Genomic DNA, 24,198 nt, shown 5'->3' with positions numbered 1-24,198 from the left:
ACGTTGCGAAATGTTTGCATTACATTCAAAAAGGGCATTATTTGCTGCTCAAATCAGGGCAGAAACAAGCACGAACAAAAAGCGATGACGAATGTGAAGACAATTATGATGATGATGCTCATTTACCCGGCTAGGACTTCTATGCAAATTAAAATCGAGCGAATAGTGGGGACATTGTCAAATGATGCAAATTCGTGACCATGACGCCAGCACATAAATGGTCTTACTCTTGCGAATTACATTCACAGGACCGATAACATGGCCACTGTGAAGCAGACTGCGTGCGTATCTTTACAGTTAATACAGTCGCAGCATAAAATGAGGGCAGCCGCTGGATTCGAACCGTGAACATTGTCGACAATCGGCGAACGCGCTTCTGCTCGACCATGTCAATGCCTCGTCATCTGATAAAACGACAACAATAATATTGAAGAAGAAGGTTATGATCAGGATGATGGTGATTATGTTGAGAATGGTGATGCGTAGAATGACGATGATGATGTCGCTGTTACTGCTGTTGCTGCTACGCCGGGAGAGAAGCGGTTGACCTTTGGATTATAAATGCAGTGGGCTCACCATTACAATAAAAGTTGTTTTGGGTTGTTAAACCCGCCACCACCTGACAGCTAATTAGTCAGGTTAACCTTTCTTTGTTGCTCTATCTTGTTGCTCTAACCAGGGCAGAAACTGCTCACCGTACGAATTGTCTGTCGGGTGGTGGCGGGTTTAACACCACATTTATATTTACGCGATCGAACCCAAAAACAATCTCCATTGCGGATAAATATTGGCCGCAAAAGCCCACCATGTGCTAAACTCACCATTACAACAACACGGCGGCATCCGAATGATTCAGACTCACCATATATGTACAGGGCGAGCGGCGCAGTGGTGAGCAGAACAATGAGAGGCTGTCCCGACAGAACCGCAAACAGCACTCCTCCCATGCTCTGCGCCACGAGTGTCTTCTGGACGTCTGTGGGAGACAAGGGAACGGCCAGACACATCCCCAAGGAGGAGGAGGGCAGTGGTTCGTCTCTAATGAACGTGGCAAGGTCAAAGAACAAGTCAGAAGGGGGCACGCTGAGATGGTGTTGGCCATGGATAATAGGTGCAGTGGGCAAAACCTCATCAAATGAATGTGCTGAAATAGGGAACCACCGTGCCGTCCAGTTTAAAAGTCGCTCCGGAATGTACGATGCACCCCCAATTGTGCCAATGGAGTTCAGCTAATCTGGTCAAAGACAAATATCCCTCTCGTATGGCCTCAACAGACTGTTGGGGCAAGTGTTTTCAGGGAGCAATTTTGAAGGCCGGCTCGCCACACGAGGAGGTGGGTGGGTGGCCAGAACCACGCTCGTCTATCTTCGTCTCCCCCTAGTGGCGATGTTTACACACCGCACCAAGCACTTATTTGAGGTCGAGTCGGCCTACGGGAGGCCTAGGACCGGTCCAATTTTCGCCACTGTTATTGGTTGTTTGAGGTCGCCGGGTTGGTAGCGCAGTGCACTAACCGTTGCCCCACAGCTCCACACTAATATGGTCACACACACACACAAACACTGGAGAAGATGTACTACGTACTTATGCTTGTGGTCTGGAGAATACGGTAGTGGAATAAGGTGTCAATCCCCAAGTGGTTCCATAGAGATATCTGTTACATCAACCCCTTCGATTTTACATCCAGATGACAAATTAATGCTACAATAGCAAACCTCGGCAAGTATTACCAACAAGTATTGCCTCTTCATATTGCGCTGCATAAATGCATGCTGATCTAATACATTATTCACGACTGTAATATAAACGTTCACTGTACAATTTAATCTGCAGATTTGTAGAATTTTTTTTAACACGTCCTCCAAATAAATTATTACAGAATTATTTTGTACCCATACACCATAATACCAAACCAGTTTTTTTGTAATTGAAAAGCCTGAAACATGTATGTACGGATAAAACGTATTACACACAGTACGTAGCCAACCCGTGCAAATTGGAGGTATGGGGGACGAACAACAAAACCAAACACAAAAAGCTATTCTAAAAAAACTAGTTTTTAATCTAGATGATGTAAAAGTGCATGGCGCCAGTGCGCGATGCAGTGACCATCTTCGTTCGATTACCGTGCAAACCTGCCAAGATGCGGCGATAGATTATTCATGTTTTACACGTGCACACAATACTGCCTCTCTCGCTCCCCGTTGCTCGCCAGCACGGCGATGCGGCCTACCGATCGCTCCTCTCGTGTTGATGTCGTTGAGCGATCCGAACGCGATGGAGGGTAGCAGGCAGGCGAAGTACAGGAAAATCATGGCGATGATGTACTTTCCAATGCACCGGTTTCTAAGAATCCCTGTCAAATACAAGGTTTGCAAGGTTTATAAACTGTACTACCTCGTGCGTTCAAAGTATATTCTTCATTCGAATGCATTTACACCTGAGATTTTGTTTTGTTTTACATACAGAGCAAACAGAGTCGTTTGACACCTCAACATGATGCACCGGCATAGGGCTAAAGCATGGAAAGACCTATTAGACCTCACCCATTAGTTAGCCGGCTCATCATTAGCCCGAAGCTGGAACCGCACTATACGGAGAAAAAAAATATAACGGCGCAATGCCCAGAATTACTTTCATTTGTGTCTACATGCGACGTGACATCATCGTACCAATTCCATCCCACTTCACCAATTGTCCCTGCAGCTGCGAGATCCATAACGAATGGTGTCATCGCAATAGTTGCACCGAGCTTCTTTGCAAAACCAGAAATCCCATGGCTGCAGTGCTGCCTAACACCGTGGCCATAATCTACAGACCTGGCTCAGAGAAAATTTTTGCAGATGCACGAATTCTCCCATGAAGAGAACATGTGACGGGCAAGGTTAGTGGTTTTTTTTTTAAACGTCACATTTTCCATCATCTCATCCCTGCACAATAGCGGCGTGATCCGTAACTTAAAAAAAAACAGAATTTTCTCGCAGGTCTCTATCATCGAGTAAAATTTATAAAATGTGCTCAAAGGCAAGATGGTGGATTTCTCCACAATTCTGGCTGTCGCCTGACGATGCTGGTTGTAATTACCGGCGAAACGACACGGTACTCGAATTGTAAATGTTGTGGGTTTACTCTCCAACACACCGATGTGCTGAACTAGTAACTCACCCGGTAAGTTTTGTTTAAGTGACAAACCTGATTGGCCGTCGGGTGGTGGGCGGGCTTAACGACACATTTATATTTACGCGATCCAACCCAAAAAAAACCCACCCCTCGACTATAGTGCATACCTGTCCGCCAGCACTTGAGGCAATTTCTTGATGGCTCACAGATGGCAATAAAGCCAATGTGTTCATGAGCCAGTGCGGACCTTTTCAGTCATGGCAGTGCACCATGGGGAGCAGGGGGCTGTTGGCCTTCTATTTGGCACTAAAACTCCATGACGGCAATAGAGGCGGTGGACGGGGGTAGGAGGAATTAATTGAATTGTATGAATACGCATGTTTTATGGTTTGAAAACCCTGTTAAATACATTTTGAAAATAGTGGTGCCACCCACGCTTTGAGCAATGTCCCCGGCTATGGAAACGGATTTTCTCCAGGTAATTGGCTCTCTCTTACAAAGCGAAATACTCACAAATGGAAATGGCCAAACATCGCAATGCAGAACCCTCATGAAAGCGTCCAGCTCGGCGAGGCTTTCTCGAGGGTGGTTTGCCAATCTGATTAACGGCATTATTCTGCAGAAAACTCCGCGTCCATGTGGGCAATCATGGATAAAGACTTGCTGCTCGAGCTTATTGTTCCATGCTATAATCACTCGTCATCGTCACCTCAACCACTAGCATCATCACCCCCAGCACTAGCATTAGCATCATCACCATCACCATCATTACCAAAAGCATCACCATCATCATTATAATCTATTATCAATCCACTATTTGACGAAGATTCCCCCCCCAATGCTGTCAGTCCCTCAGACTTTGCAATGCTAAAAATCTATCTCGTTCCCGTTAACTGATCTAATCCCTCCATCACAGCAGTTTTCATCCTCGGAACATTTTCTTCATCGCCAAATGCTACACAAACCGAACCGCTGGGGACTTAGTCCACGCACGGCACGACAGCGAGCTCGAGCTAAGTTTTTCAGAGTGCAGCAAGAGTGCACATCAATGGCATAACCATCAATCATCTATCACTCCATCAGTATCAACCCATTGCCATCAACTCCATCACCACCATTATTGCGCCCGTGTAATTGCAGGCCATGTTACGGCGAAAAATAAGTAGTCGTTATTATTCATGGTGGAAGGCTGCGGATGAACGCCGAGTAAGAAGAGGATTTGTTTGTGCCACTCCCATCCATTCAAAAGCCACGGGAACAAAAGTTTCCGGCAACGGCAATTTTTGCGCATGGCGGACTCAAGCCATAAAAACCTCTATTACGGATAACAGGATTACCTTATAACAGCAGCAATCTGTCTGCGGAAAATAGGAATGTCCGCAGAGAGATTCCGGCCACGGTTAACGGGGGGTGTGCAGATTAAGAGGGTCAACGGATAACAGGAGGGCTTGCGCTGTAGAACGAATCCCTACCCAGGCTCACGGGGCGGGGGGCCTGGGAAACTCACCGTCCGTGAAGTCTGAGGAGTAGTATGGCAGCCTGCGACGGATGTCTTCCCAAATCCCCATTCCAGGAATAGTGCACACAATACTCCTCTCAGTCTGTGCACACACGGAAAGGACACGTGGTACACGTTAGTTTGTTGTCCTTCCCCCACACCTCCGATTAGCATGGGTGGCTGCGTAGGGTGCGAAAGAAGTTCAACATACATCAAGCACAAACTTATATTGCGTCTCCGACATCTAAGTCAGTGCCAGAGTTAAAGCGAACTGGGACGCCAAATGGTGCATAAAGATTGTTTGCTACCATCAACATTTCCTTATTTTATCTAATGGCCGTTTGCTAAAACATTCGTCCAAATTGTATATTTATTTTATGAACACACTTTTCATAATGTTGCATTAACTTTGACATGTTTTTTCACAGCTGTCTGCCAACAAACCTTCAACCCAACCAAAAACAGCATTGGGAAATCAAACGTACTAAAACACAGATGATCATATGCAGTTTTGCAAAGAAAACCACATTTATATTTGTTTCTACGTGAAAAATCACACTAAGGCAAACAGAAATTATATTTTAATTTTGGAGAATGGTCTGGGATAGATATACAAGTAAATTAGGTTTTGTGCAGCATTTATTCACCAACAGTCTTCATCTCTGCCAGGTGGCATAATCCCAATAAATAACATTAATATAACACCGCACTGCCATGCATGACCAGGAATTGGAAACGCCTCTCCACCCTGTAAACAGCCATTGCAAGGCATAGCATGTTGATAATTAACATTGGAACGAGCAACATGTGGACTTTTTTTGTTAACGCACCACACACTCACTCTTGTGAGTATTATGGAGTGGGGGAGGGGTAAGAACATAGTGTATATAGATCAAATATGGCTCCTAGCTTGGCCTGTGGCAAGGAAGTAACTCGAATCGTATGCATGGGCTGGAAGTAGCCATACCTGTCGACCCCTTATCAGTGTGTACCTTATAATGCATGGATCACCCTGCATATCAACATTGAACCTCTCTGCGGTTGCGAGAACATTTGCATATTGACATCCTTGTGTGTGTGCTGGAACGCGTGTAACTTTGGTTCAGTGCCACGTGAGATGTAGTCACCCTTACCAGTAGCTTGGACGCAGGATTTCACGACCCGCATTACCGCTGCTCATACAACTGTTGCAGCGTTGTTCAAGTATGCGTGTAGGGAAACTGATGTGTGATCGCGTGACGCATTTACATGCCAAGCAATGTTCTGAAGTCGCAATGAATGGTTGCCGTCTGGCCGTGTGAGTAACATGACTGTCAACCCCTGATCAGTGCCTAACCTTATTAGACCAATTCAGACCATATTTGTCACCCTGTTCCCCTTATAAATCTCAACGTCCATCCTACAATGTCCCATCGCAAGGGAGAAACAAACAAATAGACTTTTTTTGCCCGTATTGAAACGGCTGTACGCCGTATGGACCTGAAAACTCAATTCCCCTGTACGAGAGAATACGGGCTAAACCGTGTGGGTTGACTGCTGAGTAGCTCATGGGATCAAAAAACCACAAGGGGCGCAAGAGAGCAAGGATGGCACCAGACGACAAAAAAGTAGCCGAAACAGCACACAAGTGGACAGACGATCGCACCGAAAACTTGCTCACGTCTGGGAGCAAGTTTGTCCAATTAAAGCCACTTTAACAGGCGCCAAATGACAAATGTGCACTTGGTTTTACACTTTTTTCTCACATCCGGAAAGGAAAAGTGGCAAGTTTCACAACGTAACGTGCCGTTGTTGGAGACTTGCAGTGGTGCTGCTGCCATCTTTGGGTTAAAGTAATTAACTGCTGATTCACCGAAATGGGCTTTCAATGTCATTAAGATTTCCCCCACCCAAAGCGATCACATTAATCGTTCTCTCCCCAACATGCCAAAAAATACATATTATATGTATTCTAAGGACGACTGTCGTTCCCCCGTCGTTGGTACGATCAACTTCAAGATTCAGGAGGTGACAAATCAACCATCCTCTCACACGTCATTCCATCAGCAGGTTTGTGCAATTCCTATAAGCATATTTACACGCGGACCTAGGTTGGCATAATGAGCATGTGCACCGACCTGAAGAAATTAAAGGGAAATACAACCCAAAAAGCACAAATTATGTGCATTGGTACCTCCCATGTCCCCCGAGTAGTCCAAAGTGAGCCCGAAAGCTTTGTTCGTAGACAAAAAGAAACTTGAAAGTTATAATCATTAAAGCACTCGAGTGACATCACTGCAATATACTCCCATACATTTTCAGAACATCAATGAAGTGACATCACAAGGTCACGCAACGATGGCATATTGGAGCGTAACTTTGAAAGTTTTTTTCTCTTCTCATTACCGGCGATTCAAATATTTGGTCAAGCATATAGGGAAAACGTTTACAATATCTATTTTGTTGGCTTGCACCTTCCTTTGTTTGCAAGTATGTTAAACTTCTTTCGCACCGTACGTAGCCAACCGTGTTATTAGCTTCCGAAAGCACGTGATGCGCTTTCAGATGCTATATACACTACACCACTAACACTCTTGGCTCACCACCGAACAAAGATGGTCACTGCGTTACGCGGGTAGCTTCCTCGGTCACCTTACCGAGGACTTGCTGGAATCCTCTTGTTCCTGGAGAGATGGGCTGCCATCGGGCTGATCCGACTGCAATGTTGCTTTGGGTCGCTCAAGCACGGGCGTGGGAATCCTGGAGTCCCCCTCCTCGTGCTGCGCTGTGAGGTCGTGTCGCCGGAGAAGGAGGGCGTGCTTGAACTCTTCGGGCGAGCGAGCCTCAATAAGTCGCTGACGGAACCCAATGTCCACGAAGATGGTTGCGAAAGTGCGGCCCACCTCAGTCGCCGTCTTGGTGCTTTTCTGCATTCAGACAGCCGCAAATAAAAATGTGCACTTCGTGCATACGCGACAAAACATTTACAGGCCACAGGGCTTTTGTGAAACCGTCACGCGTACATTCGCCGACGCATTCGGAGAGAACTGCCGAATTTCTGTGCAAAGTTTACTAAACTAAGATGGCAGATTCACGACGGTGAGCTCAAAACCAAGCGTCGACGAAAAAGACATCCTCCGAAGCTCCTAGACAACAGCTCTCATGTTTCATAAAGCCTGCTGCTGAATACACACGCGCACGCAGGTGCACGCAACTAATGGATACAGGGCGAAATGGATTAATTCAATTTGTCCAGGGTTCATTTTGTATTGAGCAGCGCAATCCTGTTTTTTTCAGATTACTGCAGAACAAACAAACCCCTGGCTTCACAGTAAGAAAGCAAAACACCATGGAGAAGAAGACGACAAAAAGCATGAGTAACTTAACAACTGGTAGAATTTATATCCACTATAAAAATTGCATGCGATTCGACAACAAGGCCATAGTCTGGTGTAAAAAAAAAATTGATGTGGCCAACCTACCGACTTTGGTGGGGCAAGAACCAGGATAACAAAGCGCACTTCACAGCAGTTCTCTCCCCAGTTCTGTGCCCTTTCCAGTCGAGCGATGCACACTTCCCGGTGCTGCAGCGTCATCTCTGTGCACCTTCAAAAAGCAGAAGCGCAAAAATTCCCGCCCGTCAAGATCGCACACACGGGGGCGACCCGTTCAGTCTTGTGTTATGAGAATAATGGCAGCGGGCTTTGTTGACCAGACTCCTGAGGCTTCAGGGAAATGTGCAAGTTTTTTTTTTGAGGCCACAGTAACTTCAGGAGGCCTAACAGGGCCTTGGCGTACACCTATTTGGGCGACTTCACATCCGTGGCAGGCCGGAAAATTAATGCCGTGTGCTCGACCAAATAACTGCTAAATTAGTCCACCAGCAGTTCTCCACATTAACCTTGTGCCTCGTTGTTAAAACTGTGCGCGAAAGCGCGCACGCACGCAAAAAGAGACATGTCGACATTCACCGCAGCATGGCAAGAGCGGAACGCAGTGAACTAGGATAAGAGGCTTCCTCAAGGCTAATAACCATGTTGTATATGTATATAGTATTCCTATAATGCATAACGAGCAGCTAATCTGTCCATTTATAGGTATGTGTTTTTGTCCAAAGAACCCCTCCTGGACCTCTCTACCAAATTCAAATAAACGAGGTGTCCGTAGAATGTTCGTGTTAGGCAGGTTATGTGAACGGTGCCAATATACTTTTTTTCTACTACGAATATGATCATTCAGTTTGGTAGTCATAGAAATGCTTGTCCACTCAATCGTTTACGATAGCGTGGTGTATAATGTTAGCCCCACAGCCCCATTTCAAAATCACTGGTAGGAACCTCCTGGTTACACCAGCCCACAGGGGATTATTGTGTCCGTCCGTCCGTCGTGCATCCAAAAAAGGGAGGGGTGGGGCTGGGTGGGGAGGGCGGGGAGGGGCTGGGTGGGGGGGCTGGTCACCCCGTGGTGCCCTTATAAAACTCAACGTTTAACCTACTCACGCCGGCTTGTGCCCGCCCTTACAGGCGGGCATATTTGCGGAATACACCACGCCGCCGTTGACCCTGGCCACTGACCGAACAACCCAACGTTCCTACCAACTCCCTCCGCAGGAATGTGTTATACTCCAAAAATTGGTGAGGGCCAGGTGTGTTGATTGTTGGTGAATGGTGTCAGGTGTATCACATCACCCCCATCCATAGCACAGGCTGCCCCCGTGAGCATGCAATGATATATACAGTACTGTGCACATATATACCATATTCGATTTTGACTTGTTTGCATTTGTTCACAAGGGCAAGAAACATTCAGCCTCGAGCCGTTTCACAAGAATGACCCGCGGAGAACCTTTGTAAAAACAAATAAAGTTACAGGAGAGAATACATCATAACGATGCAGACAACGAGGAGCAAACACATTGAAGAAGAACCGCATTCAAGTTATGCGCCACTCAAGTCTAAATAAGTTTTCTGATTCTGAAGTAACACGTCAGGCGATGCACATCAACACCGAAGCACCAAGCCGCGCCAACCTCCGTTAACCGCGTGTGCAGGGGACGTAGAGCGCATCAGAAATGCAACACCGACTCGCGCGCCCTTCGCTCACCACATGTGGAGGAACAGGGACGTATTACATCACGGGAGGAATTTAAAATGGGCCGGGGGAGGAGTTGGTGCCGAAACTGCGGAGTGAGCTCGTTCCTAAAGTGAGGGGCGGCAGCGTGAAATTAAAAATTTTCCCCCACCGGTGTTCGGACTCACTCTGGGTACACTCAGCAGAAGTCGAGAGGCAGTTAAGGCAGAGTGACAAGGCCCGGAGTGAAATGCAGTCACGGAGGTAATTATTAACGGATTTGTATCTTGGGGAGTATTTTTTTTTGAGGATGGCACAGGTGGAACAAGCGTTTCAGGACGGTCTCTGAGGCCGGTCTGTAGATTACTTCACAGGAGTCAAACACAGAGAATGGTAGCTTTGACAATGTCCAGTCAGAGACAGAGCGGAATATCAAATGGTTGTTTCTGGAGAGAAATATTTTTTTTATTTTTCTTAAAAATATGTTCTATACGAGCCTGAAAAGAGATTTCGTAATCAAGGATAACATCCATATATATTAAATTGTAAAAAAAAATATTTTGCTGAGAGTGCAAAGACAATTTAAAGTGGAGAAAGGGGGGGGCAGGTGTGCATCGACTCCAAAACAACATTCATTTCGTTTTATTTGCGTTGCGGACAAGTCTAAAGGACGGCCAACTCTAATGACAGGGATTCAAAAACCCTGTTGGAGTTGGCATCAATGATCGTGCAAAGGTTTATATCCGAGTGGATCAGAAATTTTCTTAGGGCGTTGACACAGAGTCAGAACAAAGTGGGGCCCAGGACATTGCCTCGAGGTGAAACACCCTTCACGCGACGGCAATTTTATCAGATGAAATGTTGTCCACAGAAACAAGCTGAAAATGGTTAGATAGACGTAACAAGAGACCAAAGATTATTGCCAGGTTGGAGAAGTTGAAGCAGGCCAATCTACCGAGTTAGGATGCCGTGGTATACAGTATGAACAGCCTTAGAGAGGCCCAGGAAGAGAATGATGGCCCACGCTGCTCATCATCAAGACTGCTGGAGCCAAAGTCGAGGGCAGAGCACACCGCCAAAGTCACGCTGTAATTTTTCACGAAAGCCAAAATTGTTTGGTATGCAGCGGATTGTTTGATCGGACGTAGTGGATGATTTGCACTGCGAGTAAATAACTTCTCAAAACATGTTGATGAGAGGGGAAAGGAGTGAAATGGGGGCGATGGTTGTTTGGATCGTCTGTGGCAACCCCCCCCGCCCCCCATTTGCGGAGAGGGGGGCAAACAAATTCATAGGGAACATTGGCTTCCTCCAAGACAGAAGAGGTGTCAAGCGAAGAATTTTGGTTAAACGTGTCCGAATCGGGAGATAAGGGAGGAATTTGAATTCCCCGAAACCCTCCAAGGTTGCTAAATGCTGAAGGCTGGGAGGCTGCATATCAGGAGCGGGGCTGGGTTGGTACGAGCTGTTGAAGATATGGCCAGCAGAGGCAGATGTTGCGAGTCTATTCTCTCGTGATAAGCAGCGCTGTCTCGTGTTGTGCCTGCTCCCCGACTCACAGCACGCAGAGCCACGACTGCTGGTAGTGAAGGCCCGATGGGTTGACCGTTACAGCCTGGATTGTCTCAGAGAGCAGGTGCACTGTGCAGGAATAGTCACACACACAGAACATCACAACGTTAACACCACAACACTCGTTAAGTTGTATTTTGGTCCTCTGATGCATTTCAGGGTTGTACCGCGTGTTGTTCGGCACTGTATGCATATTGGACTTTTTTCACCCTGTACATAGCCAACTATGTTAACCGTCAGACGTTTCGCTCCAAGGGCTGGGGATTTCAGTTCACCCTTTCTCGAAGAAGCTCCCAATTACCAGTTCTTCAGGTCGCTGAAGAAGCTCCCACCACATTAAGCGAAATGTCAGACATCATGCAGAACATCAAGCGGTGAAACGTGAACGCACATCGAAAAGCAGCGACGCAGCACAACTAAAAAAAAAACCTGCACACGTGATTTGATTTTAATCTGTGGCATGAAAATAACCTGCAAGCAGTGCTTACTCATTATCCCTTACATATGCATATTATAAATATATGCCAAATGTCAACATCCCCTGCACTTGCATGTGTAAAAAGGCTTTCATGGCTCATTAAAAAGATAACCAGTGTACTTAATAAAAAATATAGGTTACTAAAGAATTTAATTGGGGACTGTATTAAGTGCATTAACCGTGGTATAGGATCACATTTATGAAAACGAAAGTATACAACGTGAAAACGTTATGCCAAATCGAGATGACACACCCAAAATAAACCCTGAAAAATGCTGCGATTATCTTTCAAGAGCCTTCGTAATATGTTTTGTAAAACACACATTATCCATCTTTCGACGACACATTTCAAGTTGATGACAATTACAGTAGAAGTTTGTTTTATGTATTCACTACGGCTCATTTGGGGTGATTGCACCACAATGTGAAATATATATTTTTTTAATGTTAACATCCTTCTCTGCATCGAAAAGCCACAGGCTACTTCAATTCACATGCTCATATTTTGTTTCACTCATTACACAACTCCTAAGAGTATCAGGTAACCGTCAGACCTACTTCTGTTGGCACTACTCTTGAGCATCACCGAAACGAAACCAACACCACTTTAGTATGTACAGTACAGATATGGGCATCCCCGCACCTCCGTTTGGCGCGGTTGGCCACGTACGGTGCAAAAGATGTTCAACATGAATACGTGTGTACAACGTACTACTACTAATTTATGAATGTAATCGGTCTTGATAAAAAAGTGGGGGAATTAGCTATGGTCATGTGGTAAAAATCGATGGTGACATCTTTTCTTAATTCAATTTCCAAGATAAAACGTTGAGATTAATATACAAGGGGATTCTGGTAATGTGACATTGATACATTTTATCCGGGTAAACGTTACAACACGAGCATAGATAACCAATGACTAATGTGCACCAAATTAAGGTTTAATTCAGACATTGTAAACATAACGAAATAATCGTATCAGATATTACCGTGTTATTATATTTAAAAGTAAAATATTGCTTTAAAATTAAGTGTGCGTACGCAAGTTAAGGGTGGATACATCTTAAAAAGGTGTAATAATATGCTTAGCAATGGTAATTTAAACACGAGAATTGATTCCGTCGTATTAGGACTCTAACCGGTTACAATCTGACGGTGCTCGGTAAAATAACTTCTGGGACCCAAGAAAAACTTGACAAAGGCGGTCTCGAGAGGGGGAGAGATACATCCCTTGATCTGAGAACTTTGGAGCAAGTTGCATAAATCAGGTTATGTTCAGAAGTAGAGGCCATTAGTCTCGTAAACCTTATGGATAAAAACTAACTTGCCATACATGTTGCAATTATATTCACCAAATTAGGCAAGAGAGCAGATATCTTGCTGGACTATTCTACATTAGCTCTGCAAAAGCATAAAAACAACGGGAGATTAATAACGTCCTGGACATTTGTACAAGAAACCAAGTTTGAAGCTGCACGTTTTAACCAGATTGTCAATGTGATGTTCACTACCTAAACATCTTTCCTTAGATCTACATTCTTGTAGATGCGCACCGTTTATAAACAAACTTAAGTCACAGGACCGAATATTTAAGTTCAATTTCGAGTACTAATTCTAGGCAATTTGAGAATTCCTTTGTTTTTTTTACATTGTTAGAAAATTCTAAAATATGAATGTAATTTATATTGCAGCTGCGAAATCAACGTCAAAGCACTGCACAACATGCGTCCAATTGCAATGTACGTTGATGAAGTGGAGACCAAATAGCAGCAGACCATTTCAACTCAACCACGTGTTCATTTATTGCACAGCCGACAAGCAAGCCACTTGGGCATTTTCCTCCAGGCAGCATTCAATTCCAACACAAACAGAAGCCACCAACCAGTTCCATGAAGAGAAGCCTGGGCCATGTCCGTGAAAAGCGCTCGCTTGAGGAGGGAGCAGTGTGCATCGCGGAGCTCGGCGCACGCGCTATCTTCCAGCACGCTCTCCAGCATGTGGCACAGTGTCGACTCCAACGATCGCGACGGAAGATCGAGCAGCACGGCCGCCTGGCTAAGGAAGCGGTCCACGTCCCGACCTGCGCGGACTTCTTCCGAAAAGTTTTTGATTTTCACGCTCTGCGGACCACAGGCATTTGGGTAGCGAGCATTAGATTAGAGCACGCCACGCAAGTAGAATTGATAGATTTCTGGTGCGCTCCACAGAACGTATTGCTTCTTATTCTTAGTGGGCAATTTCAATTTTTTTGGTCCTAATTGCTTTCCGTTCCACGCCAATCCCAGGTCCACGCCGCATTTCCGGATATCCTACTCGACATTTATCCACCTTTTCCTAGTGCTTCCCTATCTTTTAACTCCTTGTTCTGCACTCTCTTACAAATGTAAATCTGCATTTCTCCTCCCCACATGTAAAACCATCTCAATTAATACTTCATTTTCTCTGTAATGGGTACCACTTACACCGAGGTATCCCTTATTGCATTATGGTCTCGATTATTGCCGACAACTACTTAATGAAAATCATGGGCAAATTATATAACAGATACTGAACATGTATGGATGTATGTCGAACTTCTTTTGCACAGTACGTAGTGAACCGTGCTAATCGGAGGTGCGGGGAAAGAAAACAAACTAAACAAAAAACACGTATAATTCACATATTAGGTTATTAAATAATGTAATGTAAAGGCCTGCTGTTGTGCAGACTGTTAGCTGCACCTACAATGCGTTTCACTTGAGAAAACACTTCTGGATTCAAGGCAACCAATCAATGTCTTTATGCAGTACTTACAAACAGAAGAAGCATTGTGTTTTGCATGCATGGTATTTTAGTAATATAGGTTATGGACCATGCCTAGTGACAATTGATTTCATGTATAGACCCAAACAACTTGTAATGCACACGGTATTCGCTACATCTAGAGGAGAGAGAAGACTCCAAGGAGGCGCAAAGAACCACAGGCGTGCGGGGAAGGCAGCGGCGCAGTGAGCCGGTGCCAACAATTGCCCAAGTTCTGCGGTCCTCAATATATGAAGGTGTTATCGGCCAATTAACAAGTGTTTAGACGTGCGAGGAAACCAGAGGACCTGGAGAATACCCACACACGCGCGCGAGGGGGAAACACTCGATCCCATACAGACGGAACAGGCGGAGCCCCACGTTCCCTGTACCGCAATCGACTGGCGAGACAGGGTACGGAGTCTCGACGCTCGCGGGAAGGGATTTTCACATCAAAGCAGGTGGTGTTAAGATGTTCAAACAGCAAATAGAAACCTTTTGCAAGGAATCATGTCTGCATTAACCACACGTAGTTGTGGTGAACATGCAAACAAACATGCTCTGCTAATATATGGATTGTCCTTGAAACTGATTGGTCTACACTAGAGACAGCCTTATTTAGGGCCTAGTCTTATCAGTGTAAACATCTTAACAACTGATTTATTGCCAGAAAGGGTAAAACCTATTCTTATTTTTTCATACTTTGATACTGGAAAAAAAAGGTCCCATTTTGATTTTCACATCATTTGTGCGATCAACAAACTCTTGCTTTCACAGTGCTGGGGTCACAGGCGCACACAACGACCAATGCCCAAAAATTGGTGTTTATAAATGAGCTGATATTTGGATTTATTTAACTGGAGTACTATTCTATATATTGCAACCACTACTCATACCAATTATGTGCATGAGAAGGTACAGTACCTTTCTGGAAGTGCACAGAAGAGATACATCTTCGGCTTCTATAAATACACACAAACAATATACAGTATCACATTACAATTCCATAAAACGATGTTGCATACATGTGCACACTTGCTGCTTTGCCCTTGTGTATGTTGCCTGAATGCAGGAGCAAACATGGTAAACTGGCCAGGAGGAGAATTCCAACTGCTGGCTTGCATGATGCAATAATTTACTTGGGAGAATTGATCACAATTGACCAAATCATCAGATTCCATGGAAGAACTCGACTGAATGAAGTGGGGCAGGAAAATGCTCCACTGTTTCAACCGTCGGGCCAGGAAAAACGAATCCGCGACCTGCGCAGTTGCAAGTCCAGAGTGCCAACCATTACATCACGGCAGCATCTGTAGTCAACTAAAAAAAAAAATGTGTCTACATACGTGGCGCCATTCTGGCACAAATCTGCCACAGAAAGTGCCGTCATCACATTAATACTCAACATAAAAAGTGAAACTTCCATTATAATGTTACATATATATATACACACACTATCTGTGATTGTAATATGGCATAGGGAAAATAATTTTTTTAAAAATCATAATCTTTATTTATCCTGGAGAAATCCGATGAGCTATGAAGCTCTTTTCCACAGATGTCCAGTAGGGGCAGGTGAGAATACAAGAAACAATACAAAAAAACAATACAAAATGTGTGCCGGCTGAACGCGGCTACAAATTGCTCGAGCGTCGTTAAAAGTACTGACCAGTCGACTGGCTGAGGTCAAGCGGGTTCGGACACAGGACGGTGAAGCTGATGCTCGGACGAGCACCACCAACAGTGATGCTGATGCTGGGCCGACCGCCGCCAGTACGCCGGGTGACCTCTTTCCTCTCCGGCTCCTCTTCGGGGATGCACGGGCCCATGAACTCGTTCTCCAGCTCCATCTCTACGGTGTCTACGACGCGCGAGCAGAAACAACACCGGCGGATTGTTATTTGTGCGCGCTTCTACGCATTCACGCAACGCTTTTCTCTCCATTCCCATTCGTGGAATTTGTGCGTGGAATATACGCTGCGGCACTGTACACATGAAAACGTACGGCCGATGTGGTATCACAGCTTCAGTGTTTCCTGTTGGGGAATTGGTGGTGTAAGTGGTGCGCTATGAGCCAAGTAAGAGGAGTTTAATTCCTGGCTATTGATAACAGGTCCCATATCTTTCACTCAGCATCTCCTTAACCGAACCGCATTGACTTGTATGGTGAAGTATGGTCAAACAACCCCCAGAAATGACGTGTGGAGTCCTTCATCCAGCAGTAGATTTAAACAAAGCCAAGTTAACTTCAGATGACTCTTTATAAGATGAAAGCTTACGTTGTATTTGTTATCTAGACGGGTTAACAATGAGACATCTGTAAACCTTCGTAGTAAATATTTTCAAACTGCAGATCTTGCAGTGAGCAATAAATACATTTTCACGCGTACCAAATCAACACAAGCATACAATGTATAATTCCATACTCGAAAGTACTGGTCAGCATGGTATTATGGATCCATATACCGCTGGGAGACATCAAGACAGAGCCTGAATGCTTGCCATGGGAATCTGTGTACTCGGATGCATCAACACATATTAGAAAAATACAGTGCTTGTACGTAACAATCAATACTGTGTACGATGTTTAAATAATGGAGCTCAAAACAGAATCTACGCTCAACTGCAATTTGTTTTACTGAGATAACGATGTAATAAGTATTTCTACAGCAATAGGAAACTATTATTCTCTCGACATTCATTAAAATTGAAACTAAATAAGCAGTGCTTAAATTGATAGGCCAAGATCTTTGCAAAAAGGTGTGTGTTCAACGAGTATGGCGTTTCGCAAAAATAAAACGGACACATGAACACATCTGGACGTTTTTAAATATCGCCACCGCTTCCCCCCCCCCCCTCATCATAGCAGAAATTAACCTATTCACTTTCCAGTCGTGAGCAAAACCTGCAATTCGTGGATTAATGCAGGACCGCGTCTTCGCCTGTAATCCCCCGTACACCGCGGAGGATGGAAAACACGTTACTGGCGGACAGACCGCGATCCGTGCACGAGGCTGATGCTGGAGAGGCTGCTGAGCAGAACTGCCGGGATGCTTTGATTTTTTTGAATAATTAATTTAAAGACATGCTTTTTTTTGTTCATGTATGTGCTATAAAGAAGGGTCATCGGCCCTAAGGTCGCTCATTATACATGTTTCATTGTTCGAGTGTTATTTGACGCAGGTGTTAAGAGTTGATTTTGTCACTGTGATATGGCTCGTGGTGGAGAATGGGAGAAGTGGTGAGTGTGGTGGAGGGGAGGGGTGGTGGGAAGTCGTGGTAGATGTGGAGGTAAGGGGTGGTGGGTTGAAGAGTGATGGAGGGGAGGAGTGGTGGATGTGGAGTGGTGGATTAGGAGGGGAGGGTTGGTGGGTGTGGAGGGGAGGGGTGGTGGGGTGTAGTAGGGGGCTCGCCTACGAGGCAGATGCCCTCCAACATCAACGGAGAAGCGACACTCACAATAAGCAGAGTGCCCGGCAGATAAAATTCAGCAAGTTGGCTCAGTAATGAGCACAGATGGTGGTGCATCTCAGTCAACCCATGGCGCCTGGGTCTGCCCCTTGACCTGCACCTAGCATGGCACAGCATGGATTTTTCTCCGGGTCCTCCGGTTTTTTATCGCCACATTTAGAATCAACATCACGTGTTGAGAGTATTTGGCTGCAATGCATTTCCACGTGATGAGCCACTTCGTAGAGCTATAATTGTGGCCGGGTCGCATTTGCAAAAGAGCTGTATAGCTTAGTGTGCCTTATCTGGTGAAATACAAAGTTTAGCATGGCACTTCGCGTGTCCTCAAAGTGCACTTTGCCTGGCACAAACTCCGTGGTGACGTCACCGCCAACGAGTGGCGATCAGCGGCTGTGTTAAGTGTTAAGGAGTTGTGAAGGATAAAACCCCGAATAACAAGGGCAGCAATTTTTTTTCCCAATTCTGTAGAATAAAAAAAAACTAAACTCAATGGTTTCAAGAGCGGCAATGCACTGTGGGTCCTTGATAAACGCCAGTGACGAAGCCCTTGCAGAGGTTGATGACCTCTGGGTAAGACGAACCCTCAAACGGACACAGGGGCATAAGTCAAGTGCAGGGCAATGTCATTCTTTATTTCCTATTATTGTGGGGAAGAGTTCAAATCTGAAAGTTTGTTTTTTAAATATCCAAATTATCGATATGTAGATCCGTTCAAAAACTGTGTATAAACACAACGCAACCTCTAATAGTTTAATAACCTAGATTTGAAATTTTAGTGACTGCAGGGATCCACTCTTTGGTTCTTTCGGTAAAGTCACCGTGGGTAGAAAATAAAATAAATCACGACGTTCCGATCGCAACACAAGCGACCGTCATTATTTAATTTATTTTATACTTTACCGAAAGAACCAAAGAGTATAGTTTAATAACCTTAATTCGCATCAGTACACCCTTATAACGAGGTTCAACTTTGCATCCTTATCAAGGTTAATCTTTAAAAATGTATGAAGGTAAACTCGACATATACATGTAGATATGGAAGAATGGGGATATTGCACACGGAAATTCTGCAGAAGCTAATCAAGTAAGTAATAACATGACTTGCACTTTAAAATGTGTGGACAAAAGCTGACCATTTTCTTGACCGATATTTAAAGTGAAATATTTCACCGATTTTGTCGACGAGACGAGGGTGATAACGAAAACGTATTAACAATTGACATTTCAAATCAACGTCCTATTTCTCAACGTGTACACTAGGAAGGGTTGTTTACCCCCCCCCCTACTTAAAATATTCCCGCCCGTGAAAAGATATGCAAAGTACTGTACAGGAAATAAACCACAGTACAGTACGAAACTTTTCATTGTAGCTTTCTGATAAGTGAACACAAACGGGTCACACACACAATCAACGACTGCACACACTGCTAGTATTGCTCAGCACCTATACGACGATTTCCCGTCATGTCACACAATGCAAACCACGTAATTTTCTACGTTTCAAAAAAACACAAGAAATATGCTTTTAAATGTTTGCAAAAGTCGCTTGCTTGCCGGCTGTTAATTCATCTCGAACGCGTGTCAACACCATGTGCATCTTGGCCTAAAACGTGTAAAAACTTACAGACCGCCAATCTACACATTGCTCAATAGAGTACCCTACAGCATCTAATCTTTTCCGACAACTTGCGCACACGACGGGGGTTATAAACTTCGGGGTCAAGGGAGACCACCACCACGGGCGGCGCCACACATACAATTGTGTGTTATTTTTAATCAGTCTGGCTACCGTTAAATACTGCGCAATGAATTAGTTACGGCATTGAGTCGAACCGAAGCCGAGACGATAACCTATCTGGGGCTCCGCTTAACTCCTGCCACTGTGGGTGACTCACGAGCAAAACGCCGTCCACGTTAAACAAGTTAACATTCTTAGACGTTAATTAAGTGGGCACTCAACTAAGCCACTTAAAAAGCGGTGGGCCTGTTGTTGTTCGAGACAAATTTGATGCTGATTGCACAAAAATATACAATTGCCTTGTTCATGCCTTTCCAAGTCCCTTGAGGTCACATTGGCCGTTTATAATAACACGAACTTATTTAATTGGATTAAAGGCACGCTTCTCATTTCGTTTTCGGTTTTATAAAGCAAACGTTGAGCTAAGCTGCTCCAATCTGTGGCATTCCTACCTCCCGTTGATTGTGTTTTTAAATTTAAGCATATTTAATATCCGGTACTGTTAATTACACACTATTTTCCCCTACAATAACTCGACTGTATACGCTTTCACAGTTATGTTTCGTTACAGTTAGTTCGATAAACACGCGTATCATTTGAATACATCTACAATGTACAGGACTGTGCAGCATAAAATGTTTTTTTTAAAGTCACAAACCGTACACTGCTTAACATGAACACCAGCATCGCTTCACTTCGCTAAAGCACGGAACGTCTGGTCAACACGTTGGTCCCAACGGTCCCAGCCATATACCAACGGCTTGTTTCTTCCTCGTGTGTACATTCTCATGGCTGTGCAACATTGAATTATATGAAGCCCAGATTTGAAGCTTTCGTGACTGCAAGTATTCATATAGTCTTAGGTTATTTCGGTAAAGTCACGTAGGTAAAAAAATTTAAATTAAATTTAAAAAAATATATTTTTATTTTTTTACCTACGTGACTTTATCGAAAAAATCTAAGAATATATGAAGCCCCCCTTTTAGTACGGATTATACGCCCGTTGCAATGCGTTTATGACGGTGTGTACCGTCAAATTGTCCATTTGTTAAATGCGTTATCCTGTTGTTCAAAGTTGACGAATATGCAATCAGCAAGTGAGCATCTTGTGGGTCTAATTCTGCAAGGCACATGACCAAGACCCAAATGGAAGCACTATGTCCATGCGTTTGGTTAGCGTATAAGATGACCATTATTGTGTTCGGATGGAATGATCTTGATGAGAAATTTACATACATGTGATAAGTAGCTAAGGGGTCTGTACACACTTTTGTAAAGTGTTTATTACCATTTTTTAAGAATAACGATTTGAAGCATCGTTCCACAAAGGATATTATGCGACACGTTTAGTACCGTGTAAAATGCATTTTACCCTGAGAACTCAGAATATCTTTATGAATTTGTTCTACGTCATCTTAATAGATGCATGTTGGAGTATATATTTGAATAATTATTTAACTTCCTTTGGGTTCGGGTTGCACAAGCCAGCCGTGGCATTTGATATATATTATATTAAATTGTTATTTTTGCAAAGACAATACTGTACTGTATATCTGGGGTATCCATACATTGAGACTGCATATCAACATGTATTTAGATGTTTGCACAGGTTATACCAATGAAAATTGTATGTCTTACAGACTACTTCTGGAGTAATAGATAAGTTAACAAGTTTCTCAGATAATATAATCAAGGCAAGTGTACGCTTCGTCTTCTATAACGACTGGGCCTCTCTATGTATGTATATATATATAAATCACTCTTCCAATTATAAGTATGAGACACTTTATATAATAATCCCATGATCTCGTCAACTGGATACTTGTGTAAACTTTCTATCCTCTGCCCTGTCCTTCATTGGAATCGTGGTGAAAGTAAACGACACTGCGGTCGACATTTCCTATCCACATCGGCCACTTGAACACCGCGACTAAATCACCCAACACAATGGGACACGCCAAGAACTCATCACATCTCAGATGCCACCGTCGGGCAGAGAGAGCCTTGCTACCCACTGGAATTGGACGACCACCAAAATCTTGGCAAGGCGCTGTAGGAGTATCAACAAAGTTGAGCGTCGCCCCTTCACAAGAGTTCAGTGTCCCCCCCATTTGATCGAGTTGCTTCCACGTTAAGCTCACGACCACTCATTCGTGTCAAAAACAAAATAGAACCCAATGAACGACCGTCATGCAAAAATGTCCCGAAATGCTGCGAGGCTTGTCCTGGTGTGTAGTTAATCAACGTCACTATTTTTTGTTAATATAAAACAACACAATGATAAACACCAAAAAGCGTAAGAAAAACAAACCACCGATACGCTATACACGATCAATCAATCGCTCCAACGGAAGAAGAGAGAAGAAAAACAAATCCGCAAGCAATTGTCGCCTTCGCCAACAAACAAATCACATAAGTTGCCCACAACAAAAAGGACGCTCGTTACCTGCGGCGGACCCGTCGGAGGAGGAAGCCGTGGACTTGTGCTCGTCGGAGCTCCCACGACGAGGAGGAGGGATACTCGTATGGGGACTCATCAGTGCACCCACAACAATCACCCACAGCCCGTGCAGTCGTCAATTCGTGGTGGTGACAGCGGTGGTGGCCTCGCCAACCGGGGGACGGACGGACGCGTTTCACGTGGAATCTCTATCGACCACACCAACCCACGTCGTTCCTCTACCCGCTGTGTTATACACACACACACTTCACTTATATATATAGGGCTGCATGTATGGATCGCCGACCTAGAGTCATCAAGTGGTCTCGCACATTTGCTCCTCCCGTAAGCCGTAACCTTTGGCCACGCACAGATGATTCATGCGACGTTTTAAGGCGCTCACCCACCCCCCCACACACCACCACACACTTGCAGCAACCACGAGGTACAATATATATTAGTGCGCGCAAAACAGACGCATTCGTGGTGTTGTAATATCATAAATGCACGAAGATTGTAAAGTGTCGTGGTGATGGTGGTAGTGGCACCCGTTTAGTTTTTACTTCAATGGCCAGCGCTTGTGGATGGGGGCGATTGCGAATTAAACATTTGGACGCAACTCGCCTCGATTCGAACTCCTAACTAATGTGGCAAAGCGTGCGACAAACTCACCTTTCATCTCTCCGTATCTCTCCGTCTCTCACACTGCCACCAACTTAGTCTGGCTTCGTGTGGTAGTTGCTGCACGAGGAGAGGGCCACGCGTATTTATAACTTAACCTCCATGCGATTGCTTCTGTGCCAAATGCCTCGTACAATTAATTCTGCATTACCGCATTGCATGGGTTTGTGTATGCGCGCGTGTGTGTGTGAAGCGATATTGTTCATTGGGTTTGTGTGTGTTGGTGGTGGTGGGGGGGGAACTTGACTTATTAAATACAAGTGGGGCTAACAAAAAAAAACCCCATTACGATTAAACGAGATTATTAAATCAAGGAGTTATTTAATTTGAATGCGATTAGGTAAACTATTATTATTGCTAGCGCCACTCCCATCCGATAACCATTGATGGGGCTTAATTGGTGTTTGTGAATTTGATGTTGACGCTGCCTCACGTCGTCTGCACAACGGTGTCGTAGTAGAATAATAAAACCATTGCGGTCACCAAAACTCAAACATTGCCACCCACGCCTTGTGGAAGCCTCTCATCCGAAAAACGGACTTCATCTTCGTGGTGTGTTCTGCTCTGCATGTGCTTTTGCCCGTCGTCTCTGCCCTTTCCAAAGCTTCCAGAAAATCCCGAGCTCTTTGTGGTTGTCCTGTTCACAGGCGAGCTCCACACTTTTGCTATCCCTCCGGCGTGGACGCAACGTGGAAACGAAACCACGGCGCTGTTATTTGACCTCGCACTTTACAAACGGGGGTGTGTTTACAGAGTCATCGGCGTATATAGAAGACATCACACACTCGAACAAAGGCGACCGTGGAGAAAACGACGTCGCAATTGGTGTTCGAAGCCTCTCCTCCGAGTGTCTCACCGCAAAGTCTCGACAAACTCATCATTTTCGCGTAAGATGTTCGGAGCTCCTTGCTCTCACGACACACAACTCTCACTCGGCTCACCCGTCGTGAAGAGGATCATCGTTGGAGACTCGCCGAAGCGGATTGCCTCCACTCGAATGGAATCGCCGCACTTGCAGAACGGCAACCCGCCACCCCACCGACCACGATGACAATGCCCTCAACCTCCCCGCTGCGTGTGGACAACGAGAGTCGCGTTTCTTTATTTAGCTCTTTAATTTTTTTTTGGAGACTGGCCAGACGTGTTGAGCGAGTGGTGGGCGAGCCGGGGCCCTGGTGACTGTTACCCACCCTTCGCCCCACCAATATGCAGGGGGCCCACCCAATCGCAAATTAGCCCGACTGCACAATGCGTACAAAAGGTGGTAGAATGCGGATGGAATTTCAACTTGCCCAGGGAGAGAGAGATAGGAGAGTGCCACCCACCCCGACTTCTCCAGGAATCGAACCCGGATGTGTTAAGCACCGGCA

At 44.9% G+C, this 24,198-nt stretch overlaps 1 protein-coding gene across 4 annotated transcripts in view; it reads right to left on the bottom strand.

The window, feature by feature from the left end:
* The window catches only part of SLC4A11 (solute carrier family 4 member 11), a 39,833-nt gene extending 15,843 nt beyond the window's left edge, over positions 1–23,990 (bottom strand). The window contains exons 1-10 of one of the 4 annotated variants that reach the window (XM_078599558.1): positions 23,770–23,990; positions 16,168–16,359; positions 15,423–15,460; positions 13,600–13,837; positions 11,227–11,308; positions 8,080–8,203; positions 7,255–7,524; positions 4,628–4,721; positions 2,234–2,356; positions 863–976 (exon numbers count right to left, since the gene is read on the bottom strand). In XM_078599558.1, the coding sequence (XP_078455684.1) occupies positions 863–976; positions 2,234–2,356; positions 4,628–4,721; positions 7,255–7,524; positions 8,080–8,203; positions 11,227–11,308; positions 13,600–13,837; positions 15,423–15,460; positions 16,168–16,359; positions 23,770–23,788 (1,294 nt within the window). In that variant the 5' untranslated portion in view covers positions 23,789–23,990. Of the gene's footprint in view, positions 1–862; positions 977–2,233; positions 2,357–4,627; positions 4,722–7,254; positions 7,525–8,079; positions 8,204–11,226; positions 11,309–13,599; positions 13,838–15,422; positions 15,461–16,167; positions 16,360–22,153; positions 22,442–22,819; positions 23,021–23,769 lie in introns of those variants that run through there. The other 3 variants (XM_078599559.1, XM_078599560.1, XM_078599557.1) reach the window with 3 other exon arrangements.
* Between the last annotated feature and the right edge of the window lie 208 nt (positions 23,991–24,198).

The sequence above is a fragment of the Lampetra planeri genome, chromosome 12, assembly GCF_965212315.1.
Source record: "Lampetra planeri chromosome 12, kcLamPlan1.2.h2, whole genome shotgun sequence".
NCBI lineage: Eukaryota > Metazoa > Chordata > Hyperoartia > Petromyzontiformes > Petromyzontidae > Lampetra > Lampetra planeri.
Note: the sequence above shows the minus strand (reverse complement) of the source record. Positions and strands in the feature narration are given on the sequence as shown.